We start from the raw sequence: 27,162 nt of genomic DNA, 5'->3' as shown, positions 1-27,162 counted from the left end.
GGGTCAGTGCTTGGGGTCAGTGGTTAGGCTAGTAACTGGGGTCAGTGTTTGGGGTCAGTGATTGTGGTAAGAGATTGCACCCAGGCACGTGCAGCGAAGAAAAGCAGCCAGAGTCCATGGGAGTCCAGATTGCTATCAATGCGTTCATAATCCACGTAGTCTCATTATCTCCGGGGTGTATTTGACTTGTGTCAAGGTTTCTTGACTTATGATCGTCAATTAAAGCTCGTGGTGTTATAAAGAACTGACTCCATCATATATGTCCTATTATATTCTGTTCGACCAAGCGCTAACAAGGGTATGATGAGTTTCATCTATCATCGCTTGAGTTATATCAAATACTTTCAAGCACTCATCTATCATCCCTGAGTTATGTCAGATACTTTCAAACACTAAGATTCGGGCGGGCGCAAACATCACGACGCATCCATGTGTGTTTAGTGCCGGCACAAACGCGGCAGGTTTTCAGACTACACGTATCCGATTCCCTGCGAAGGCTCAGCTTTGTTTTTGCCCCCAGCTCGCCGATCGCCTTGTCTCAAGAAGAGGAGCCCAGAAGATGTGGATCACCATGTCTCACCAGTTTCAATTGCGATGGCTTCATAAGAACACCAACTGCGCTTGCATAAGGTGATTAAGAAACTTTTCGGAGGACCTTGGAGGCACACTTAATGGTAAACTTCAATATCAATGACACTTCCCACTAAGCTTATGCATGGTGCTGAAAGCGGTCACATCTGATATTTTGGAAAGACAGTCTGGTATTTTGGAAAGATACAGACTGACATTTTGGAAAGATACTGTGTGACATTTTGGAAAGAATCTGATGTAATAGTTTAGAAAGATACTGATGTGGTAGTTTGGAAAGATCTAGTTCTGGTATTGGGGATCGTCCACTGCACGTACAATGGCAATAGAAGACTGCATGATACCTTGCATTTTCAGAAAAGTGAAATCTCGTTTCCAATGCAGCAGCAGCACAGGATCTCCAACAGCTTGATCGTGAGATCGATCAAGGGGGAGGGCCGTGCAACATCATTTAATGTCGAAGGTGAGGTCGAAGGTGACATTGTGTTACTACTTGGAAGCATAAAGCAGCTTGCATCCAGATGGAACAGCTATCGCCGCAAAAAAGTGTAGCATCCCACGTTTAATTCGAATTTGTGATCTCATTCTGTTTGGTTAGATCCGACATTATCTGGAGAGGAACGTAAGGGTGACCTCCTGCGATCTGGACATTACGCGCGATGCTACTCTTTTCTACGTTTTGCTTGGGCGCATCTCGGTGGGTGGTACCAACCCCCGACGTTGCACACGGCGACCAAACAAGCAACAATTACACCTGTCGAGGCTAGGACACACAAAATGCAACCCAAGCAATGTCTGATGGAGGTCTTCCAATCAGGTTTTCTTCCGATCAGGTCAGACAGTCCTCCAGTCAATCTTCCAACTACTCGGTCTGACTGCAGGCCTGACGGATTTGAGGCTTAGCTCTCTCGTTAACATGCGAGCCCGCTGTTTTGTTACTTTCAGCACCCCGACCTGTCTAACACGAAACGCTTCAAACGATCCTCAGAGGCGCCGCTGTTCAGGTTTTGTTTGACCAACGTGCCACTCAGTTCGCAGCGCTTCCCGGTCGAGAGGTGGTGATGGGAAAAGTTGGTGGATTCTTTGCGGCTATGTGAGGGCTCACGCAATAGATAGCGCTCTTTGGTGACTGTTGGTTTTCCAACAATAAAAGGCAATCCCAAATGGCAACCGAGCGCGCATCTCACATGATAGATGGTTCAACTGTCCACAAAGAGATGCCTCCTGCCGCTTTAGATGGCGTTAATCAAATCAATTTTAGGTGAGGACCAGATGATAACCTTTAGATGGATAACGTAAATGCAATCATACGACCAGAAAGTGGTGAACAACTATTTCCAGCGCAAATGGCTAGACCCCGATTGACCCAAACGGAACTCGTCAACTTTCCCGGTCTTTATAGCAAGGCCTCCAAAACTAATATGAGGTTGCCAGCATACGAATGCATGCACCTGTGCCCATCTGGTGGAAGCCATCAGTGCCACATGGTACAGGGAAAGCCGCTCAGAATGCTTGAATTATCATAGGTGCCAAACCCTTTCGGCCTTCATAAATGATCGAAGTTATGGAGACACCAAAGATGGTGACGTTCCATTAACGTCGGCCAGTCGGCCAATTAGGCATGCAAATTAGTCCGCCGGAAGGGACGAAAGTGCGCTAATGCTGAAATAAGCCCTAACGAGCGGCACAGACCAAAACATCCGCCGCGTCTGCATCACGCCAAGATGCCGTTCTCCACACCCCCACCCCACCATCCCCACCATAGCCTCCTGGGCGCCGGCGCCAGACGGAGCAGTCTGTGCCGACCACAAACACAGATAACTCACGCGAGTCCGAAATACAACTGGCGTCTAAAAAGCTGGCGGTAGCCGTAGCGGCAAGCGCAGCGGTGTAGCTTAGCGAAATACACGGTAGGTGTATCCAGCATTCGTGTCTTGGTCAGGGTCGCGTGTGGTGTCTTGGTCATGGTCGTGTGAGGTGTCTTGGTCAGGGTCGCGTGAGGTGTCTTGGTCAGGGTCGTGTGAGGTGTCTTGGTCAGTGGTCGCGTGTGTTGTCTTGGTCAGGGTCGCGTTTGGTGTCTTGGTCAGGGTCGCGTGTGGTGTCTTGGTCAGGGTCGCGTGAGGTGTCTTGGTCAGGGTCGTGTGAGGTGTCTTGGTCAGGGTCGCGTGTGGTTCTGGTTGTCTGGTCAGGGTCGCGTGTGTTGTCCTTGGTCAGGGTCGCGTGTGGTGTCTTGGTCAGGGTCGCGTGTGGTGGTCTTGGTCAGGGTCGCGTGTTGGTGTCTTGGTCAGGGTCGCGTGAGGTGTCTTGGTCAGGGTCGCGTGTGCTGTTCTTGGTCAGGGTCGCGTGAGGTGTCTTGGTCAGGGTCGCGTGAGTGTCTTGGTCAGGGGTCGCGCGTGAGGTGTCTTGGTCAGGGTCGCGTGGGATGTCTTGGTCAGGGTCGCGTGGGATGTCTTGGTCAGGGTCGCGTGAGGCGTCTTGGTCAGGGCGCGTGGGATGTCTTGGTCAGGGTCGCGTGAGGTGTCTTGTCAGGGTCGCGTGGGTGTCTTGGTCAGGGTCGCGTGAGGGTCTTGGTCAGGGTCGCGTGGGTGTCTTGGTGGGTCGCGTGGGTGTCTGGTCAGGGTCGCGTGGGTGTCTTGGTCAGGGTCGCGTGGGTTTCTTGGTCAGGGTCGCGTGGATCGATTGGCGGTCGGCGCCGAAGTGCACACAAGGGCAGTGAGTGGCCAGCGTTACACACAGACCGCAGAGGCTTGTTGCGCCGAGGGAAAGAGAGAAGAGAGAGATAGTGAGAGAGGAGAGAGAGAGAGAGACTCGAGAGAGAGGAGAGAGAGAGAGACGAGAGAGAGGAGAGAGAGGAGAGAGAGAGAGAGGAGAGAGGAGAGAGAGAGCGAGAGGAGAGAGAGGAGAGAGAGAGAGAGAGAGGAGGAGAGGAGAGGGAGAGGAGAGAGAGGAGAAGAGAGAGAGAGAGAGAGGAGAGAGAGAGAGAGAGAGAGAGAGAGAGAGAGAGGAGAGAGGAGGAGAGAGAGAGAGGGAGGTAAAGAGAAAGGGATAGAGAGAGGGAGGGAGAGAGGGAAAGAGACAGAGACAGAGACAGAGACAGAAACAGAGATATGCAGAGACAGATACAGAGACAGAGACAGAGATATACAGCGACAGATACAGAGACAGATACAGGGCACAGCCACGATGGCCGGCTGACACGGAGAGACAGACACGGAGACAGACGAAGCGATAAACACGGCGTGTGGGGCCGACAGCGACAACAGCAATTAGTCCGGCCGTCCGGCCGGCAGGCGACGGCGCGCTCATCGGCCGCTGCTGGGCCCCAGCGGCCGATCGCCCGGTAATGACGCGCGTCCCGGTACCTACCGGACGCCATCGGCCCGCCCGGATATAGCCGCCGCCTCCCGGGACGGCGCCCGGAACCGGCGCCGGCCGTCGCCGCCCGAGGGCGTGGACGACTCTCTCCCCCTCGCGGAGAGGGTGGGGACAGCTGGTCGGCTGTGATATGAGTGTTCGGTGTGCGGTCGTGGGCTGGCGGCTGCGGATTTCGTGGAGGGCAGATGGGCCGGAAAGAGCGACACAGCCGAGGGCAGCACGGCAGATTCGCTCCCGCCTCGTTTTCAGACCTCGAGATCAGGCTAGTGTACACGGCGACCTAATTGCACAAAATGCGGCCGATCGCATGGGTCATTTCAGAGACGGTACGGGCGGGCAGATCAGATTGCCATATACCTCAGCACTCGCTTCACTCCTGGTAAGAAGCCTACTCAAGCGAAGGTGTCAATACCATCCCCGTCTTATTTCTTCTGTCCAGATAAATGTCTTGCCCGCGATTCGTCCGGGCTAATGATCCAATGACGCTAATATCGAATGAAATCGGCACAGAACCCGTCTGTTGAAGAACGGCCGGGTTACATCCGGGCTGGTGTATTTTTCCCACTTCCTCTTCTATTGCGCTGCGGTGGAGTGCAGTTAATGACCAGCAGACGATGGCACACATGGATTACGTCTGATGATTGGTTGACGGTGGCTGGAGTACAGTAAATGGCCAATAGACGGCAGCACACATGGATTAGTGACCGGTAGACGGTAGGTGGAATACAGTTAATGAACGGTAGACGGTGGCTGGAGTAAAGTTAATGACCAGTAGTCGGTGGCTGAAAAACAGTTAGTGACCAGTAGACGGTGGCTGGAGTACCGTTAAAGACCGGTAGACAGTGACTGGAGTAAAGTTTATGACCGGTAGACGGTAGCTGGAGTACAGTTAATGATCGGTAGCCGGTGGCTGGAGTACAGCCAACGACCGGTAGCCGGTGGCTGGAGTACAGTTAATGACCGGTAGCCGGTGGCTGGAGTACAGCTAACGACCGATAGCCTGTGGCACATATGCTGCTATACGTTACACGCTTGGTCTGATTGCCAGGAAGACCGGCTGCACGGTGCTTCAGTGGGAAATATCACGGAGGCTCGGCACCGGAGAGGCGATGACAATATGCTCCGGTCAATGCCAGCGGATATCGCGTAGCCCTGACGCCAAGCAGGAGCCCAGGAGCCGAGCCAGTGACCCACTGACGTTAAGACGTCTTTAAAAAGATGCCGCAAACGGAGGCGTTCGCATTAACAGCAAAAACACCAAACCCATCTTATCATACAGCTGTTCGTCTAAGAATTGGCAAGGGGTGAGGTCGCCCTCCCTTCTTCCCACAACACCACACCGGTTCTGTCTGAACACCACCTGTCCCATGGCCCCTGACCAATGATAACTGACCACCTACCTACCGACCGCTGGCCACCGACCCGCTAACTTCTTCCCCACTGACCATTGCCTACCATCTGGTCAATCGACTCAGACAATGGTCACGATACTGCCTGGAGTGAAACGTCGCACATGCATCTAACTCAGGTCAGCGCCACCCCACAGCAAGGCGTGGTCAATGCTGGGTTACAAGTGCGCGTGCGGCAGTACCCGCTCCTTGCTGCTCTGGGCGCATTGGGCTGGGCGTCTGGTATAGCAACGCCTGGCGCTTGCCCGCTGACAGGCCACTGGCACTGCCCGAGCTGCCCGCTGACAGGCCACTGGCACCTGCTCGAGCTGCCCGCTGACAGGCCACTGGCACTGCCCGAGCTGCCCGCTGACAGGCCACTGGCACCTGCTGGAGCTGCCCGCTGACAGGCCACTGGCACTGCCCGAGCTGCCCGCTGACAGGCCACTGGCACTGCCCGAGCTGCCCGCTGACAGGCCACTGGCACTGCCCGAGCTGCCCGCTGACAGGCCACTGGCACTGCCCGAGCTGCCCGCTGACAGGCCACTGGCACCTGCTCGAGCTGCCCGCTGACAGGCCACTGGCACTGCCCGAGCTGCCCGCTGACAGGTTACTGACACCTGCTCGAGCTGCCCGCTGACAGGTTACTGGCACTGCCCGAGCTGCCCGCTGACAGGCCACTGGCACCTGCTCGAGCTGCCCGCTGACAAGTCACTGCCACCTGCCCAACCTGCCCGAGCTGCCCTTCGATGGCGAGGTAGCGGATGGGCAGTGATATTGGGCAGGATGTGTAGCATCGGATGTGGAGCCGGTCGTTGCGATACACGGCCATATCCCACAAACAGACGATCGATGCCCACCATACCCATAAATGCTTCCAGTGATTGCTTGTTCATCTCCTCCTGTTGAGCCATTCTCCACTGATGACTCGCGTGTTTCCCCTCCTTGCATTTTTAGGCCTGGACGCGCGCTGGGAGCCATGTCCGCAGACTGGTTTGGTTTGTTCCAGTGTTTGATCGAATGACCAGTAAATCAGTGATGTGCATCGCCGTGCAGTGGACAACTGAAATAATAAATCATTGACCTCGCTCGTTCAGGTTGAAAAGATCCGTCGCAAAACATTGGAAACTAAATCAAACAACAGTGTGCGCCGACAGCGATCACGAACACTGCTTTGGGCATCAAAGACGAATGCGGCGGGCAGCACGCCAACGGCGGCACGCTGTTAAACAATCACAGCGCAAGCCAGTGATACCCCGCGTGCATCGCGCAGCTGTCGGAGGCGTTCCCCCAGGCAGACAAGCATGTCAAGAGCCGCTCGAGCTGGCCGGAACGAGCCGAGCCGGCGTTGCCCGGAACAAGAAGATCGTGCTCTTGTCAGAGGGTGTTTCCCCTTAGGCAGACAAGCATGTCGGGAGCCGCTTGGGCCGGCCGGGATGAGCTAGGGCGGCGTTGCTCAGGCCGCGAAGCCAATCTCCTGTCAGTATTTGTGAGAAGAGCTGGGACGAGCGCCATCGACCGGCGCGGCTCCACGGCCGCGGCATTTCCCGCGGCGCCTCGCGGATGCGAAGAGCGACCCGTGCCGGTGTCAGTGGTGTCAGTGTCAGCGCCGCCCCCGCCGTCCGCACGGACGCGCCGGCGCCGCCACATGTCGGCTGAGGCGCCGTCGGAGAGGCGGCCCGGCAGCAGGGCCTGGCGCAGCGCCGACCGCGGGCGTGTGTATCTGCCAGCGGCGGTCCGGGACCCCCGGCTCGATCCGGCGACACGGACGCCGCGACCCGCTACCGCCCCGCTCGTGTCGTTCGAAGGTAGCCGACTCAGTCAATGTAAGAGCCGGTGTGTCGTGTTACATGTTGCAACACAGGGCCGGCAAAACGATTTTCCAGGATCGAGGCGGTCGTTACGCTGTCTGTCCTCGACCTTCGGTGTCCGGAAGAAATTTTACAGCGTCCGATGACCCGGAAAATAATTCCGCCCGAGTGCTGCATGCGTCATACCAAATGCTGTTTTGTCATAGCGCATGGAGATTATTTTTAGAGCGCTCTTCCAATTACGCTTGGGTCAAGACAATGGAGAAGAAGATCATGATAAGAGAATGGCAGAGCCTATGCGGTCTAGCCGTAGTAGTGGAGTCGCCATCTTCGACCACCAGTGTTATGAGCACTAAAAATTTCCGGAGTTTCACCATTGTATCACAAATACCACTCAACATCAAGCGCCACTCTAGTGATTGCAAAGCTCCAAGGTCTTTTTTCACTGCTTTCACAAACTTAGTCTGAAACCGTGTCTGCAAATTCCAGTCGTGGTGTTGTCCGAATACATGTTTACTCGTGAATTCCTTTAAAAAGTTCGGCCCGCGGTAAAAAAAAACACTGCGGTAAAACTTTTCACCGCGCGCACGGGCCAATGAAGAAGGTGTATGCCAGCATACGGTAATGTACATTAGCAGCCACGCGATCTGACCTAGCATCACCTCACACCAGACACGGCCGTCTGTTACGACGGGTTTCGTGTCGTTCGGATGCGGGGCAGCTGACTGGACTACGTCTGAGCGTGCCGTAGCCGCCCCGCCCGTTTGGCGTACCGTTGACGGGCTGTGTGGTGCTGTGCAAATGTGCTGCCGCCGAGCTCTAATTAATCATTTGAAAGGGATGATTGTGAGATGGCGCGTCCCTGTACGCCCGTCAGCACTGATGACCTCGTGATCGAAAATTGCATTCAGATTATCAAGACTGCGGCTGCTCAAACTATTCCACTACAACTAAATGACACTGGTAGTAGCATACAACTTGTTATCGCGTGTTGTTTTTCTGCTCCTACTTCGGTTGCGGAGGATCGCGTGGTGCAGCCGCAGCAGCTGGTCATCAGCCGCTTCGGCAGCATCACATGAAAAGTGACTTCTGCTTGCAAAGTGGCTGCACTATGTGGTCCCTTCAGCCGGAGTAAAGAAAAGAACAAAACAACACGCGACATGTAAACTTCGCAGCCATGAATCCGTAGTTGCTGTCGGGTTGGAGCTGGAATACGACTATACTGTACGACTGGAATTTGAAAACACTTTTCGGCCTGCATTTATTGTTGTGAAAACTTTGCGACCACTAGAGTAGTGCTTGTTGATAATTGGTATTTGTGGTAGACTGGTGTAGTTCTGAAAAGGTGTGATGTGGATTACGGTTTTTACATAAAGTACAAACTACAGCTATACCGGACTACAATAAATCGCAGCCAAAATGTTGTTAAATGGGAGATAGATGTTTATCCTCCAATGAATAAGGCTATTAATGCTGTCTTATCTATATGCATAATGCTCCCAGCAAATGCGCTAACAACTTACCCCACGAACGCATCGGTCCCGTCACTCCTTCATTGACCGTAAGGCCACTTACCTCTCTGACGTCACATACCCCCGATTCCATTCATTCTACTGATTGATATTGCATCGATTCGACTCTTTCCAGTAAGGCGGCTGCTGCATGCCTCGTGGCGCAGCTCCCAAGCCAACATTTCAAGCAAACGATGACGTCACGGGGTCACAGGACTTAGTGGTCACATAGCTGGATGACCGTATCCGGTGTCCAAGGGATTGTGAACTGATGTTTTTTGAAAGTTTCTGACAGAATACCGAGCATTGCGCAGTAAACAATGTTCGCAAGCAATGCCTTCGCAAACAATGCTCGCAAACACTAGCGCCATAAACAATGTTCGCAAACAATGCCTTCACAAACGATGTTCGCATACAATACCCTCACAAACAATGTTCGCAAACAGCACCTTGACAAAAAACATGACGTCAATAGTAGCCGCGATCCTCAGAACTCACCCTGCGCGAAGCCGTTGAACTTGCACCAGAAGGCGCCGAGCACGAAGATGGGGTGAGTTATGTTGACCACCAGGTGGACCCACATGCAGAAGAGCACGATGCAGATGTCGGCCACGGCCAGGTTGACCAGGTAGGCGTTGATGGCCGAGCGCATGTGGATGTTGGTGGCGGCGATGACGATCACGCTAATGTTGCCAACCAGCGAGCCGACGAACACCAGCGCGTACGCCACTATCTGCCGGCGGAAACGCACGGGAGGTGACGTCACGACCACGGTCGTGGTGATCAAGGAACACGCGGAGAGGAGTACGGTGACGTCACACCAGGGATCTCGCTGTTGTTGGGGCTTTACGACGCACTCAGCTGACGAGGCTATATGACTTCGTCTGTTTTTCGCCCTGGTAGGAAGGGCGGACACCATGGGGAATCGAACCCCGTACCTTTGGTTTCCCAAACGAGCAGTGGTTAACGCAGACGTGTTAATCTCTACGCTACAGGCACCCTCCAGGGGGATCCTTATGGATTCGTTCACGTAGGAGGCAACTGCTCTCTCCTCAGTGTCGCGCATGTTCTAGACCGCGGGTGCGACGGAGCTGAATCGCAGTCGTCCGTGTGAGTTGGATCGCAGTAGTAGCAACTGGTCAGGAGACGTGTTATCAACAAGTGGCGACGGAGGCGTTCGTGCCTCACATTATTGATCGATGGGACGCCACGCGCGGCGTGGCACGAGACAGGTCAGGACAGATGTCCGCTGCCACCATCCAGATGATGCCAGAAACGAAGCTGGACACCTGGACAAGCTGGACAGGAGGCTGAACGAAAAGGAAGTTGGACGCCTTAGGCTACCGATGTAGTGTGTTTGGCCGATGCGGCGGAAGGTGTACCGTTCATAAGGATTTAGCCAGGGGAAGGCCCATTGGTCCAAAATGTGCGTGCTAACTCAAGAAAAAGTCTTGTTTGAGAGGCGGCCGGCCCCACGCTGGTCAGGGCTGCAGCCGACAAAATCGATCTTTTTCCGACGATTTAAGATTTTGGCAATGATGACCAGTGTTACGAAAAACGCAAATATTAGGGATAGATATCGTTTACAATAAACAGGGCTAGCCAGTCGCGTAACTTTCGCGGCCTAATCGGCAACTCCTTTTATTGGAGGTCGGTTTCAAAGAGTGGTTCAAACCTTGGTTGCCTTCCGGTCGATCACGGGCTCACCCATGGGTCCGGCAGTTTGAAATCCCCTGTGTGATTGTAGATGGTACGTTTGCCTACACCGAGCAGTTGATTTTGCGTCTTCATCCGCCATGTTTGCTGAGATTCCACACCAATCATTAAATCCCCAAAACGGGCGCATCCATCTTCTGCGCACGACAGCCGGTGCCCGTCCACACACATCAACCCACTTTTTTGTCAAAATTGTCCGTTATCTCCGACGTCATAATCTGTTTGTCTAATATCACTGCGACGGCACTGGTCATGGAGATCTAGATTCAGTTTTTGGCCAAGCTGTTCAGCTTTTTTTCAGTTAGAAAATTTTGCCTTTTCACGTTCATGGAGCTCCGTAAAGTTGCATGCATATTCATCATACTAAGCACCTTGCTTGTCGATGCCGAACCATTCACACCGCACCAATATTGCAGAGATGCGCTCCATGTTGATGAACACTGTATAAGCCTGCCATAAATGGCCGGAAATATATCCGTTACTGGAAGGCGTGACGGCGTGGCCTGGCTCGGCCGGCCAGGGCAGGGCAGGGCAGGGCAGGGCAGGGCAGGGCAGGGCAGGGCAGGGCAGGGTAGGACCGGGCAGGGCAGGACCAGCCAGGGCAGGGGCAGGGCAGGACCGGCCAGGGCAGGGAAGGCGGCCAGGGCATGGCAGGGCAGGACAGGGCAAGGCAGGGCAGGGACGGCAAACTTAAATATTTTGTTAAACCTAAGCTAAGTCAAACTCGCTCGATGTGCGGTCTCTGTCACCATCACAGCTGTGGGGTTATACAACAGCGTGTGCAGGCGGCATGCAATCAACAAAAACTGGTGGTTCCTCCGCTCTGGCAGCATTCCTAAATTGTGCAGAAAAATGGCAACGCGCTGGACCGTGAGTTCAAGCTTCAAACACAGCTCTAAACACTGCGCTTAACGCTAAACACGTGGGACAACACTCGTCCAATGCATACAGCCGGCATTGCAATGGGGTGCAGAGGGGTACACTGAAAACATCTCAATTCTCTCCCAAATGAGAAAAAAGGTGTAAATAATGAAAGCATCAGCATGCGTTCCACACAGGCCAAATGAATATGCACCAGGCAGCCTCACTGACGCTGTTTTCTCCCACTGTTTTCCATCACAAACCCATGCATTCCTAAAGGCCGCAATCAGGGCCCACAAAAGCCCCCGGGCGGAAGACGCCGGCTGTGTCTGTCACGTGCTCCAATGGCCGCAGGGAACGGTGCGCTATGATTGCCCCCTGCTGCGGTAGCCTGCGCCGCACTACGCCTAGTTCTTCGGAACGACCCCCGAGCTGCCGTAAATGCAGATCGCACGCCAAAATACGCGGACTGCGAATCCCACGGGACGGAACGCGCTGGAGCATCCGCAGCCAGACGCGTTTGGAAGGAGGGGGAGAGGTCAGCAGAGCAGCGGAACTAGGAGCCAGATGACTGGCGCGACTCCCAGGGGGGGGAGTGTATTGACCATGCCGCTGAAAGGGTTTTAGAAAATCGTTCTGTGCGCAGCAAGGCGACTCCTTTTATTTGGTAAGGAAGAGCTACTTCTTTGCATTCGTAACTTAAAGGACTTCGCCTAGTAATCCTCGCAAACGTTGGCAAACACATACTGAAATTCGCTGACGGAGAACTTGTACTGCTTCAACGGGACATCATGTTCTCAAGCTGGCAACAGTGAGCACTTTTTAGCCCGATCCGTCCAATTTCAACGAATTTAGTAGGCTAGTGGTCCTCATATAAAAATCGTCGTCCATCACGATTTCATTCTAGGTGGCCTTGAAATCAAGGTTATAGATAATGCAAGGTCAATAATTTTTACAATCGTTGCATGATTCACATATCCACAACTTCGCCATTGATCGTCACAGAAAGAAGCAATTGACGTGATTCGATGCAGGAATGTTTTAGCCGGCACAAATGCGTCATTTATGTTCCGTTGGCCTGGCAGTGGCCTTCGGTCTAACTACGCAAAAGTAGCCATTATGGGGTTTTTCCTCTTCGTGCCCTCGGATCGTTGTGGAAATGGAATACAATAGATGCCCGCGTCTGGTATATGCAACAAACGAGGCAATAAGCTCATTTAAGGGAATGCTTCGCATTTGAATCAGTCCGTTAAATTTAGGGAAATTCTTCACATTTCACATTTGAAGATATTAAGGCAAGCATCAGACAGGATGAAACAAGCTCACTGAAAACCATTGGTGTACTTTTTAAGATGAAAGGACTGCTCTAGACAGCACGATTTTCTGTTTAATAAATATGCTCTGCAGTGCATCAAAGGCTGATTACGTCATCTTACTTTGTACAACATTGACTGACAGCCAATTGACGGCCGTCTTACCTGGAAATCGCGCTCACGAACGCCAGATATGAACGCCTCGACATTCATATTCTTCTTGGCCTTGATCACCGCACGGCTGATGGAATAGCCGGATTTAATGGCGTTGTTATGACGTCATGAATTCCAAGGCGACTTTGAAACACTCCCTGATATACCTTTCCCTATTTTCGAGGGCGTTTAGCTAAAAAACTAGAGGGGCTTAGGTCATAAGAAGGACAGGATTATGAACAGCACCGAAAGGTCTCCAAGACGGCTGTTTCAGGTCAAAACCCCACATAAATATGGAACACACTCCTCGACTTCTGCTTGTTTCATGTGCATCCACTCCGGCCGTGGAGCAAATTTCAGCCCGAGGGTTACAGGCTTGAATCTCACGGATCGCGTGCGTTATCACCGCATAGACGCAACCAACGGTGCGATTCAGGCACACCGGCCCCTTTCAATACGTAGCATGGTCCAATTCCACTATGGTGGCGATATCGCTGGGAGCGTGGGACGCTCTTGGACTAATAACCCGCCCTGGCTTGTCCTTTGTCTCTCTGAAACTGTTATTAAATCGGACGACTTTGAAGTTCGTGCACGTGGAGAGATACAGCACCTGAAATTTATCCCGTTTTAGAAAGATCGTTGTTTTTCGACGCCTTTCCAGATCAAATGCATTACTTTCTCCTCGCATCCAACGTTGCTCTGAAATAGCTGGCAGGATGTGGTTCTTCAGTCAATATTTCAGTAAAGATTCGTTGAGTTCCCTCCGGGTTACAAAGTCGAGAGAATCGGCACATGTTCCAAAGTGTTTCTAAATAGAGCATGCTGCCGTATTCAGGAATGCCACTTTTCGCAATTTATCCGATACAGAGCTGGAAATAACGACGTCAGTGACGTCAACGCGGCTGTCCATTTTGCAGCTGAAACCGTTATTGGCGCCATAAGCTTACTGATAACGGTTCTTTATGCCTGCCGCCGCCAGGCAAGGTGTGCTTATTTGGCCCCTCTGATATCTGGACCAGCCTCCCCTCCAGCTGGGCCGTCAACTAAAGCTAGCTGTCAGGGCAAGCTCACGATCAGCTCCGGCTTTACCAACTGCAGCAGTGCTCAGGCACAGACACGTATCAAGGCCAGCTCAGGATCAGCCTCGGCTTTACCAACTGCAGCAGTGCTCAGGCACGGACACGTATCAAAGCCAGCTCAGGGTCAGCCTTGGCTTTGCCAACTGCAGCAGTGCTCAGGCACAGACACGTATCAAAGCCAGCTCAGGATCAGCCTCGGCTTTGCCAACTGCAGCAGTGCTCAGGCACAGACACGTATCAAAGCCAGCTCAGGATCAGCCTCGGCTTTGCCAATTGCAGCAGTGCTCAGGCACAGACACGTATCAAAGCCAGCTCGGGATCAGCCTCGGCTTTGCCAACTGCAGCAGTGCTCAGGCACAGACACGCGTCAAAGCCAGCTCAGGATCAGCCTCGGCTTTGCAAACTGTAGCAGTGCTCAGGCACAGACACGTATCAAAGCCAGCTCAGGATCAGCCTCGGCTTTGCCAATTGCAGCAGTGCTCAGGCACAGACACGTATCAAAGCCAGCTCAGGATCAGCCTCGGCTTTGCCAACTGCAGCAGTGCTCAGGCACAGACACGTATCAAAGCCAGCTCAGGATCAGCCTCGGCTTTGCAAACTGTAGCAGTGCTTAGGTGCAGACACATCGGGCCCGCCAATGCAAAGTCGCCCTTCTACCACTGTTTACGGGCAACGCTGCTTTTCATTCAGAAAATGCCTTTCGACTGTAATGCGGAGGACTGCGGCACACATGCGCATGTCTGCTTGCGTTTTCCATGCAAGAAACAGCACTTGAAAGAACACAGTTGGACGCATTTTTACTGGGCTTTCTTCAAAAGACACAACGGGCACTGCCAAAGCAGGTTAACTGCAATCTCAGGGCAAGCAAAGACACAACGGGCACTGCCAAAACAGGTTAACTGCAATCTCAGGGCGAGCAAAGACACAACGGGCACTGCCAAAACAGGTTAACTGCAATCTCAGGGGAAGCAAAGACACAACGGGCACTGCTAATGCAAAGACCGCGGGGCATGTCGCCATTCTCCCGACAAGCAGCACCACATTCATAAGAATGCAGTTTCACCTGGGAGGAATAGTTCCATCTTTACACAGCAATGGGGCACGTAGAAATACCAGATGTCATCCAGCTGTTATATGGATTTGTGTGCCTGTTGTTATTGTTTCTGAGTTTGATGTTGGCTTTACTGATGTGCACGCAAACGTCCCAGGAGAAGAATGAAAGCAACACTCCTTTGGGGAAGCGTCGTCTGTCCTCAGCGATCTGGGTTAACACTCCTCAAGCTCCTCTCCCCCGACCATGGAAGTTTGAACGCACCCGGAAGTGCAGGCGGAGTCATCACATCAGACAGTCACGCAGGCGGAGTCATCACGCCAGACAGTCACGTAGGCGGAGTCATCACATCAGACAGTCACGCAGGCGGAGTCATCACACCAGACAGTCACGCAGGCGGAAGTCATCACACCAGACAGTCACGCAGGCGGATTCATCACACCAGACAGTCACGCAGGCGGAGTCATCACACCAGACAGTCACGCAGGCGGAGTCATCACACCAGACAGTCACGCAGGCGGAGTCATCACACCAGGCAGTCACGCAGGCGGAGTCATCACGCCAGACAGTCACACAGGCGGAGTCATCCCACCAGAGAACATTGCCTGCTCACGACTGATTGAAGCCAGCTGATTCTCGAGCGGCTGACTCTAATGCCAGCTAATTCTCAAGTGGTTGACTGTGAAGCCAACTGATTCTCAAGCTGCTGACTAAAGCCAACTAATCCTTAAGGGGCCGACTAAAGCCAGCTGATTTTCAAGCGGCTGACTAAAGCCAGCTGACTCTCAAGCGGCTGACTAAAGCCAGCTGATTCTCGAGCGGCTGAATCTGGTGCCAGCTACTTCTCAAGCGGTTGACTGTGAACCCAACTGATCCTCAAGCGACTAACTAAAGCCAACTGACCCTCAAGCGGCCGACTAAAGCCAGCTGATTCCCAAGCGGCTGACTGCAGCCATCCGATTCGAGTCCAGGTCGGCTCCAGATCGTCTCCATGCGCCTGTCTGGGGCGGGGATTTGACCCTTGTACGCCTGTCTTGGGTCAGCCGACCCCACCCAGACACGCCAGCTCTGTGCCAGCGGGACGAACCCCTGAACGGTCGCCGCTCCTGAAGGTCAATCGGTCGGCTCGGCGACAGACCAGTTCGGAGGCCGCTCGCTCGCCGAACGGCCGCCATTCGCTGCCGCCAGTCAATCTGGGGCGGGTCATTGTCTCGCTGTGCTAGCCGGCGGCCAGGGGCGGCCGGGGGCCGGCGGGGCCGGCGGGGCGCACGTGACGGCCTCTGGCTACGTCCGCCCCCCCCCCCCCCGGCCCCGGTCGTGGAGCGGATGATGGGCCGCGGTCCGGGTCAGAAGAGAGGCGGAGGGGGGGGGGGGGCTTCTGGGACGCCACGCTTGGAGGGTGAGTTCCGGGCCTTGGTCTGCGCCTGGCCGAGCTCTGGATCGTGTTCGGACTCTGACTTAAAATTGACTCAAGGAGTTTTGAGTGTCGGTCTCAAGTGGGTCGATTCATTTTTCAGTTGAATCAGATTCGGACGAAAATGTGTAATCATGAACTCGAACTCAAACCCAGGACAAAGACCTTGGCGACCTGCACCTGGATTCAGAAATTCCAGAAACCTAGATTCTAGATACGCCCAGTTCTAGACCCGGATTAAAAACCTCCCATTCCAAACTAATTCACTGCACACGAAGCGCAAGGTCATCTAGGTCAAGATCATCTAGGTCAAGGCATTCGGGTCAGCAGTTGTGCTGCACGGAAGCTGTTACCAGTGAGGCTGCACGCCAAGAAACTCTCACTTGAACAGTAAGCCAAGTCTTTGGCTGGCGTGGCCTGAACATCCCACTTTTCAAACTTTTCCATCCTTCCTAGCACTGATCGCGACAGCATTCCAGACGCTGATCGCGATGTTCTTCCTGACACTGACCGCAACGCCACACAATTTTGAAAAAGAAGCACAGCTCAAGCTGCACAGCACACGATTCAGGGCATTGCGCAGAAGGCGTTGGGTTACACATGATCAACCTGCAACATTACAATTGGACAGGGGTGCCGCCATCGGGGTGGGGAGGGGGGGGGAGGAGGGCGAGGGGGACGCGTCTCCCTCTACTGTCGGGCGGGGGGAGGGGCAGCTTCCATCCTAACGACCTTCTTACAAGAAACAAATTATTCACAAAAATGTTCACCAAGGTGCCCATACTCACAGTTTTTGCCGCAATGAGGGCTCCTTATATCGGTAGGATCACATCACTATAAAGCTAGTATGATCCTACTAAGATCCAAAAGACCGTTCGGCGATATTGACCCTATGCCGTCCGGGTACATTAACTGCCATCCGCGGCTGGATTTCAAAGCCGAATTAGGATGTTCTTGGATCTTTACGTGCCTGCAGCCTATCAACATGCGGTCGTTTTAAGAGAAAGCTGAAAATTAATGCTGCGTTGTAGTAATCGTGCTGCAATGCAATATGCTTAATTCTCCAGGTACGACTGCTGTTCTTGTACGCTCTGTAAGCGGCCATCGCGTGTTGTCGGCACCTCCACTGCCGTGTTTTTCCAGGAGCTTTAGAACGCAAACAGATGAGCCTTGCAATTTGTGTGCATGTTTTCTGTACTTAGTCCATACGCTATCGGACCAACGACCAGCAAATATCAATGACGTCTTCAAAGAAAGCTGTTGCACAGGAACTTGAAACCTGTAGAACAGTGCAAACGAAAATACGAAGTGGTTGTCTACGCGCGCGCTTATAAGTGACTTCTGCGGGCCACCACAATCTGGCCAACACATTACCGGCCGGCCATCACCACAGTCAACGACGCACCGTGATGACGCACAAAGGTATTGTGAACCTTGCATCGCTTTTTGTACACAGCATGACGCCTATATATTTTTTGCCGCGGACACTTAGAAAACTCTTACAGGAAACACCCAGAGAATGATTTTTTGTTCCCCGGCCGCCGTAGTGCGTCATAACAAACGCCTTTCATGATAATGCTAGCATATGATGTTCTCTCCACTCATTACCGTTCTCCTGGAATTACATGATGAATGTTAAGGGCATACTTTTACCCAGCATCATTGCACCTTTGAACAATCGCCTTTAAAGCAGCATGGATGTGGTCAAGTTTTGATTTGAAATGAGGGCAAGGTCTCAGCCGGGCTCGACCGGGGGCCGTCCCCGCGGTGTCCGCACCTCCTGCCAGAGTGAGAGGCAGGCAACACCATGGCGCCCCAGCAGCTGAGCGCGCCGTAAAGCCAAAATGACGATGACGACGACCGAGCAGAAATCCTTCCTCTTGATGTGCCTAGGGCTACGCCAAAAAAAAACGAATCGCGAGGTGGAGCACCGCAAAATTTCAAGCTTTTGTCTTCAATTCTAGCTAGTACCATCCATTTTGTACAACGGAGAAATTTTGAAGTTCAAAGCGAGCCACTGCGATGGCAGAGACTATCCTCACGTCAAAGTCTAAAAGCTAGAACCTTATAACTTGCTTAGGTATGGACAGATTCGGTGAATATCGCAGAAGTGTCCTGTTATGTGTTTCATGTGAATTTACTGTTTTTTTTTTTAAAAATCTTTGTGTGCAACGTGCCCGCCTTCACAGGGATCAAAGGATCCAATTCATGCCGCAGCCGCTTTTCCCAGCCTAAACGCATCGAATCAAAAGAACGCTCGACAGCGTTAAGGACCGCACCATAAGCGGTGGTGATGCAAACCTGGAAGGTGTATGTGAGCTAAGGGTTCCCCAAGCAGCGAATCGTTTTGGTATTTTATGACCACCGTAATAAATGGTCAGGTTTACTCTCGTTATCGTCTTTACATAAGCAAACCAAAAACTTCTGGAATCGGGCGTTCCAGCCATGGTGTAGCTGCGGGGTAAAAATACATGAAACATCACACTACGAAACTTTTGCCACTTAACATACACACGTTCATGTCCTGATACCTAATATGGCGGCCTGGTCTAGATGGCAATATGATGAGAAGGAGTGGTGCTGTTGCTGGTGCTGGTGGAACTACAACACTGCGATTATATCCTTCCGCAGACATGGAGCGATGGGCTTCGCCCCACGTTGAGAAGGCAAGGGGATGATAGCCATTTGGATTATTTATTTCTAGTCAATGCCCAAAGGGCCAATCTTAAAGCTTCAGAAAGCTGTGGGTCTCAGCCCCTGCCCCATAACAGCCCCATAACAGCCCCTGCCGGGAACATATGCCTTTGTTTCCGCATACCCATGCTTTACGCTTACGGCGGTGTCACTCAGGACAATTGAGCAATTTGCACAGCAATGAGCCTTTACAGTAACGCCAGCTATTATAAAAGAATGCATGAACGACGATGAATGCATGATTGCCTTGGTGCTCGTTCTCGCTTAAGCCTTTAGAGGTAACCTATATATATATATATATATATATATATATATATATATATATATATATATATATATATATATATATTATATCATAGATTGTTAAGGATTGCAGCCACGAAGTTCCGGTTTATTGCTCTACGAATTTCGTTCACAACCAGGCTGCTGCGTGCTTTCCGTTTATGAACGACTTGAGCTGAACCGCAGTTAATCGAAGTTCCACATTTGACCAACACAAGCTCCACAACTCATCTTACTACTAAACTAAACTACCGACTACCGAACTACCAACTGAAATATTAGAACACTAGTCCGAACGGTTGATCCATTTCTATAACCTATGATGCAATTCCATTCACGCAGTTAAAAATTCAACGGTCCATGTTTTACAATGGTTGATTGATGTGTTTGCTGTTTACTGTGCTAAGCGACTGGGGCTGCTTTTTCCTTTGGTTTAAAAATGCTTGTGCCGGCAGCAAAGTGACGTTATCAAACCATACAAACTCTGCCCAATTTGTCGCTGCTATTCAGTGGGTTGTTTGCGACAAATTAAACCAAACCTCTCAGCAAATTGTGCTGAGGCGAGCGTTGGATGCTTCCAGAAAAAGGGAAGATAAATGTTTCGTTTTCTAACGAATGCTATCCAGTACTCTTTTAACGCGCCAAGAGAGCGTTATTGATACCTCCTGCTGTGAAATTGACTTTCTTAGGTAAAAAGTGTGAAGCATTTAGTTTCGTTTTCTTCTTTCGCGTCAACCATAAAGTTCCTTTTCGCAAACGATGCGAATGAGCTAAAAATACCATTGATTTCCCTGAGCGCATGACGTATGCAGTTGACGTCATCGCCCGATCTGACCGCTCTACCAATATCACGCAAATTTCCACGCGGTCCAGAGCCGGTAGCTTCATGACTTGCGGTAGAGATTACGAGTGAACATCCACGAACAAAAATCCGAAGACCGCCTCAACAATCATCCGGTCTTCGCTACTTGTTTCCAAGTCGCTCTTCGCAGCGTCATGGTAGTACCATATCACATAAAGCCAACAAGAAAATGTTCTCAACAGATTGACGCCCTGGGTTCATTCGGCTGGGAAGCATCTCATTGACATGTGCTCGATTGGTGATATTTGGGGTGTGCATGAAGGTCACTTGCATGATTAGGCGGACGTTGTGACATTGACGACACAGAAAGCACAGCTATTTTCTACGCCTGTACTCGAGGCAAATGCTGCCTTGTTTAGAAGTCCAACAATCGGTTCAAGTTTATTGAGAGCCGGAAGTACATAAGTCTGCCGGTGGCACGCGACAAACATGGTAAAGAGTCGCCCATTAAGGGAATGTTTCACATTCGCACGGAGTTTTGCACTGAGAAAACATCTTGAAGATCATTCAGCGCAGTTCATAGTCCTGCCATTCTCAAGACCCAAAACCCTTCAGTTTCTGATCTACACGTCCTCGAAGATGTGAAGACTTCTCCGGGAAGATTTTTTAAAGTCACCTAGGCATCCATGACGCCATAAAGCCGCTATTCAAATCGTGTCATTTCGACAGCCGTGCAGCGGTCAAGACCAATAAAGATATAATGGTCATATCTGTCATTCGTGAGCACGACTTTCAGATACAACAATCCACGTTGCGTGAGGTGCGATGACGTAATCAAACAATGGCGTGTTGAGGGGCATATTTACTAAACAGAGAAATTGCTTTGTCTAGAACAGCCTTTTCCACTTAAGTATACCAATAGCTATAAATGAGCCCATTTCATCAAATCAGATGAGTGTTTTAATATCTTTCAATGTGGAGCATTCCTTTAAAAAAGCGCCATAACGCAGCTAATAAATAGAAGTTAACACTCAAATTCAGGACAAATATGCAAGAAAGCCACGAGAAACGGCCGAAGCTCGAGCACATCTCGATATTTAGCTCAGCAAACACCGCCAGCACAGCCGCGGTCACCTCAATGGAGATTGAAGTACTTCAAGTGAGTACTTGGATGAGAATTTCGCACCGCTAGTTTGACAGCGCCCGACGACGCCTGGCGCCCGACGCGCCCGGCGCCCGACACGCTCGACGCCCGACGCCCGACGCGCCCGGCGCCCGACGCGCTCGATGCCCGACGCCCGACGCGCTCGGCGCCCGACGCCTGGCGCCCGACGCCTTTGGCACCCGACGCCTGGCGCTCGACGCGCTCGGCGCCCGACGTCTGGCGCCCGACGCGCTCGGCGCCCGACGCCCGACGCGCTCGGCGCCCGATGGTGTCTGGCGCCCGGCGCCTTTGGCACCCGACGCCTGGCGCCCGACGCGCTCGGCGCCCGATGACGCCTGGCGCCCGACGCGCTTAGCGCCCGACGTCTGGCGCCCGACGCCTGGCGTCTGACGCTCTCGGCGCCTGGTTTTAGCTGTAAGGACCGGCGCCGCTCGGTTTGTTGGAAACCGCAGCCCTGCCCATCGGTGTTCTTGTGTCGATGTTGCGAGCACGCAAGCTCAAAATATTTTTTAAGCATGCTGTTGCATTAGTTGATTATGCTAAGAATGGATACCCTTGGGCAAACATTCACTTTATTGAACACTTATGAGACTCTTTTGACACGAAAGGAAACTCTGTTAGTAGTGTGTTCGACGCTCCGTTGACGCTCGATGCTATAGTTTGTAATATTTTGGCGTTTTGTAGTTTATATCCATATGTCATGATTTTTTCTCCAAAAATGCCGTTTTCAGATTTATAAGCTAGAAACATAACATTTCTTAAACCGAAGTTGCAGCTCTTTGGATGTCAATTTTTTCATTCGGGATCTTGTTCTTGGCCGATGTGCAGTGTGAGAACCCGATCAAGTTTTCAATTTTTCTTCAATGCAGTCAAACTCCTTGAACGTTGCTGCCGCTACGTGGCTGGCGTAAGCTGCCGATCACCTTCATTGCGATATTGAGCGACATTGATCCACCGGCATCTTGACTTCGACGCTTTCCTCCTTGGAGCTGTGTTGGGGCTGGACGTTGAGGTGCTGCGGTGGTGAATCGGTCGCGTGTAACGGTCATGAAGCCTCTACCACAGAGGTCCGGTTTTGGAAAACAGGTCTAGGGTACTGAGCAGTGGAAGCGGCTAAACCTGTCTCTAAAATACACAAAAAGCAGGCTTCTCCCAGGATCTGACCTACTTTCTTCTCAAAATGAAGGAGCTGAAGTCTTCCCCGCCTGAATATGAAACAACACCGCTGCTCCAATACATTTCCTTGCTCTGTCTCTTCGGAAGATATCGTAGTTAATCGCTGCTACTCAGACAAATTAACGGCGTCAGCGAAAGTTTTAATTAAACCCGTAAACCAGCAAGAGGCCTTACTTGGTGAGACACGGGCGACGTGACAATCCATAACAAATTATTGTTGTATGTAGAATGTATAATTTCAAGCCCTGCGCTGTTCCCAACGGGCGGCTTTGGAGCCCTGAGAAACCTTAAGCCATTCTTGGCCACGTCGGTTTTTCATGTGAGGAGGGTCAAAGGGTCTGAAAACACGACAGGCAGGCAAAGACGTCTTCTGCCCAGCATCTGAGCGCAATTTCAAACAATATATGGCGAAGTGATCGCTGTTAAAGCCAACGAAGTCGAAAATGTTTGCATTATTCTTCGGTGTAATACATCAAGCCGAAAACTTGCAAAAAACGACCTATCTTGGGTGCACGTTGATAACAATCACTTGCGTCAAATACCTGTACGGTGATGGCAGCTCCGTCTTTCTCGAGTGTGGCTCCACCGCCTTGTGTTAGGTCGGTATAAAAAAGGAGAACGCGGCCTGGGCACTTGGCGTGGCGTCATGGCGTGACGTCTCACCGTATGGTGTCGTCGCGTGACGTCTCATCCGTGACTCATGGCGTGACGTCTCACCGGTAGCGTCGTGGCGTGACGTCTCACCGCGTGGTGTCGTCGCGTGACGTCTCATCCGTGACTCATGGCGTGACGTCTCACCGGTAGCGTCGTGGCGTGACGTCTCACCGCGTGGCGTCGTGGCGTGACGTCTCACCCGTGACGTGGCCTGACAGGGACGGCGGCTTCCGCGGGAGTTGAGCCCCATACCTCCGGTTCCTCAGGCGCGGAGCCTAACCACTGGGTTTCCGCCCCCCGAATTCCTGCTTTATGCGTTAAAAATAAGCAAAACACGCGACGGTAAAAGCGATCCATTAACTTGGATTCAAATCAGAAGGTACCCATCTTACGTACGTCTTTATCCCCAGAAGCAAAAGAACGATCCATAAGACGACTGAAGCCCTCGCGTCCTAATTGTCGGGTTTACCCCAAATAGTGGCCAAGTCGCCCAACAAAATACGCTAGAAATCCATGGAAGCCAACAGCGTATTACTGCACAATCGGAACGGTCTGGCTGCCTTGGAGTTGGCGTCACCAAAACCCATAATGCAATCTACCCCAAGTTTACTGCATGTTTACCCTAAATGCAGCACCATCTGTATGAAATGCTATCAAATGCGATTTTGACGATAGCTATAAATGCAGCCAGTTTATTTGCTGGTAGAATTGCAAGTATGGGCTGCTCATTCCAGTCTCTCAAACTAATAGTGCGAGCATAACATGACGATGCGTCTCCCATTGCTAGTGATCAGTTTTGGAAACCATGAAAATGCCAAGAGCAACACGTACACCTCTGGTTATATGGTCATGATCGCCGGTGACAAATAGGAGCTCGGGTATTTTGCCTGATATCATAGGACTATCAAGACAGATATCAAGACAGATACCTGTCTTCACGAAGGATTACGCGCAAAACTATTAACAGAGTTTAAAAAGAAGTTTTCAGCATCTATTTTCTAAGGACATCGCTTTATCAACGATTTGGGCTAGACATGCTTGGCGACATTTGAAGAAAAAAATTAAACACGTCTTTTTTTATAAGATTGCAATTGGAGATCGTGCTCTTGTGGGCATGCTTGACTCATATCTCTTCCTATCGAAATAATGCGAAATATTAAAAAAAAACATTAGGTGACATTTCTGCCGCAGAATCGACAAAACAGACTCTACTATCCTGCCCGCGTCGCCGTTCATGGGTGTGCAGCACTTCGAGACCTTGGCATCTGAGCATGATCCACGGTAACTGATCCTTGAGTTAAATGGTCCCCAAAGCCCGCCTTGCTCCACACAGCACCGATGCAAACATCAACGGTCAGGCCGGCATCCATGGCGCTCGGCCGACTCACACGGCTGGTAGTCAGGCCTGATGTTCTCCTTGGATTTGGTGAATTATGCATGCTCACCTGTAAAAAGTTGGCGAAGGCATGGACAGAAGAAGCAATTTTTTTCGGCAGCCCGTTCATATATACTGCACTTACTTTTAGATGGATAAATGTAGGTATGTTATTGATTGTCAATGAAATTTTGTGAAGACAGTCATTTCCTTGTCAAAGTGTTGAGCACCTACTTACACTTGATAGAGAATTTAAACGTATTTTAAATCTATAGTTGGTGATAAAATGCATTGATCAACGGTCAAAACGGCTAAAGCGATCTTTCAAGAGCTCATGGAATGCTTGATTATTGTGCGCATCAATCTAATGCGCTTCATTTCATCTAGGGTACTAATACAGCTTCAAAGCAACGTACGATACAGCATGTAGGGCCGGCTCTGCAATCCGGGTTTGCACAAGCAGAAAAGTAAACATACGCTGCAAGGCTGCAAAGTGCATAGCAAATGATGATTGGCACAAATGCACCATGTTACGTAAAGCGCCAAGTGGACGAGTTAATATTCTCCCGTAGATGACGGCTCGTGGTTTAATGGATCGTGGCCACGCGGATAGCGGCTCGTCGAAAGGTGGATATAATTTCATCAGGAAGCAAGCCGTTTCGAAGGCTGCAGCCCTCATTATAATTTCTGGGTGATGTATGCCGATAGTTAAGTTGAATTATTATGATCGGATGGGGCGTAGGGAAGCCATATCGGTAAGAGACCTCTTCAGCTGTCATTTGTCGCTGCTTTGGCTTTGAGAATGGCCCAAACTTCTGGCGTCATCACTCTCCAGGTGTTCATAATGAGGATCAATGAAGGAAAGTTCTCGCGTTGGCTCAATCTTGAACCAACCTTTCAATAGCCTATTCCGCCCCGGCGTAGGGAGTTTTGAAACTAAGCCAAGTTTGCTGTGATGATTTGGTTATGAATTGGGCCACGAAAACGGCGCCTCCCCATTGTTCTCTAGATGTTTTCCCGGCAGCGCAGCTGATGAGGATGCCTTCCTGGCTGGGGTCTTATCAGCGTTTGTAGCTTTACAGGAACTTACGCAGTCACGGAATCGCTTCCATAGGGGAAGAAATATCTTATTGTACGTGTGTAATGTAACCAAAAGAGCCGGAGCGCATCGGGGCGGTTCAGACCAGGGCAGCGGTAGATAGAATGCATCTTTTTCTGAACAATCCAAATTTCTCCAATTGCCCATATGCCATAAATAACGTTACAACATAAAATAATGTCGCCGACCATCCTGTGTCCGCACCATACGTACGGTTGTGCATAAAGTACATGTTTTTTAATGATTCAAAGTTGTCTAATCAACCATATGCCATTCATAACATAACAACATAAAATGATGTCGCTGACCATCCAGTGTGTGCACCATATGTACGGTTATGCATTAACTATAAAAAACATAAACAGCGATTAAATATGACTTCTTGTCGTAAATCTTTTTTACTTCCTGCTTGTGATTGCTAGTAATTCTAAACATAAGGGGGAAATGCGACGAAGACCGGATTTCGGCAACGACGGCATTTCGCCTGGTAATAATGGCCTTAATCCGCATACAACCGACCAGCAGCGTAAGCGCAAAGTCCAACCGATTTCAACCATACAACAGTTATCATGCGATGTGTCTGTTGATTTGTGAAATGAGCAATTCCTCACTAAAAGGGCAAACACTGCTCATGTTTGCAAATGCAATGGCATACATGCACGAAAACATAGCAGCCAAGCGGCGTGTTTGCTGAAAAAGGCGAGGTGCAACGTGATGAATATCGCCACCGCCATTGCTGATGATCGCTCCCAAGCAGGCGCTGGGGTCCTCCAGGAAACCAGGGCTTGGAGTACCCCAGGATTACAACAGATAGGATCCCCCAGCCGTGACCCCAGACATTCGGGATCCTCCTATCACATTCTCCAGATCCTCCAATCCAACCTAGCAGATCCTCCAGATCCTTCAATCCGACAGATCAGATCCTCCAGATTCTCCAATCCAACCCATCAGATCCTCCAGATCCTTCAATCTCATCTACCCTCTAGATAGGTGATCCTCGTGCCTTTTGAGGTTTAAAAAATAAAGCACTGGCCATTATCCAGACTAAAATTTCGGAAATCTAAGGAAAGCACGCACTCCATCACCACTCTCTTCCTCGCGCCCAGCACCCGCCATCCCGTGCGACGCTCGAGGCGTTAGTGAGAGGTTTCGATACCGGGCTATACAACCATACAGAGACAGTCCAACAGGGGCCCAGCACGTGCCGTCGGCCGAGCAGCAGTGGCACAGCCGCCGCCCCGCAGACAGACGGACCGGCGGACGCCCGCAGCCGGGTGATGCGCGTTCCGCGCCACATGGGCATCCCAGTTCAACTCACGTGTCGTCGCGACACGCCGGCGCTTACCTTCACAATGCTCTCCGGACTGAACTCCAGCGGCTTGTACTCCAGCGGGTACTCGTGACTGGCGAAGTCGAAGTCGCTGAACATGTCGGTGCCGGTGCGGTTGAAGCACATGTCGACGTCCATGGTGGCCGCGGAGTTGGGGCTCGGCTGACGTCACGACGTCGGCGCCGCAGCCGGTCAGGTCAACACAAACCGCCCCTGAAAAAGGGCAGACAACGTGTGAGATTGGGACTTCGCGGATCGCGGCGCTTGCAGAAAGACGGGACAGTTGTCTTCGGCGAATTCACCACAAAGGCGAGCCATCATCAAA

General features: G+C 51.5%; 1 protein-coding gene across 1 annotated transcript; it reads right to left on the bottom strand.

The window, feature by feature from the left end:
• Window positions 1–8,951: 8,951 nt before the first annotated feature.
• Window positions 8,952–26,938, bottom strand: LOC119093065 (neuropeptide SIFamide receptor). Its single transcript, XM_037215958.1, has 2 exons — window positions 26,853–26,938; window positions 8,952–9,406 (listed from the first exon to the last, which is right to left on the bottom strand). The coding sequence occupies exons 1-2, from the start codon at window positions 26,934–26,936 to the stop codon at window positions 9,161–9,163; spliced, it is 330 nt and encodes a 109-aa protein (XP_037071853.1). The 5' UTR covers window positions 26,937–26,938; the 3' UTR covers window positions 8,952–9,160.
• Between the last annotated feature and the right edge of the window lie 224 nt (window positions 26,939–27,162).

This window comes from Pollicipes pollicipes, unplaced genomic scaffold (genome assembly GCF_011947565.3).
Source record: "Pollicipes pollicipes isolate AB1234 unplaced genomic scaffold, Ppol_2.1 Scaffold_1600;HRSCAF=1878_pilon_pilon_pilon, whole genome shotgun sequence".
Classification (NCBI taxonomy): domain Eukaryota; kingdom Metazoa; phylum Arthropoda; class Thecostraca; order Pollicipedomorpha; family Pollicipedidae; genus Pollicipes; species Pollicipes pollicipes.
Note: the sequence above shows the minus strand (reverse complement) of the source record. Positions and strands in the feature narration are given on the sequence as shown.

Bases quoted from the DNA above. Each gene is read 5' to 3' on its own strand.
- LOC119093065 (XM_037215958.1), bottom strand. From the start codon at position 26,936: ATGTTCAGCGACTTCGACTTCGCCAGTCACGAGTACCCGCTGGAGTAC. The intron at 9,407-26,852 runs GTAAGCGCCGGC...TTCCGCCGGCAG, and splicing joins GTCCGGAGAGCATTGTGAAG to ATAGTGGCGTACGCGCTGGT.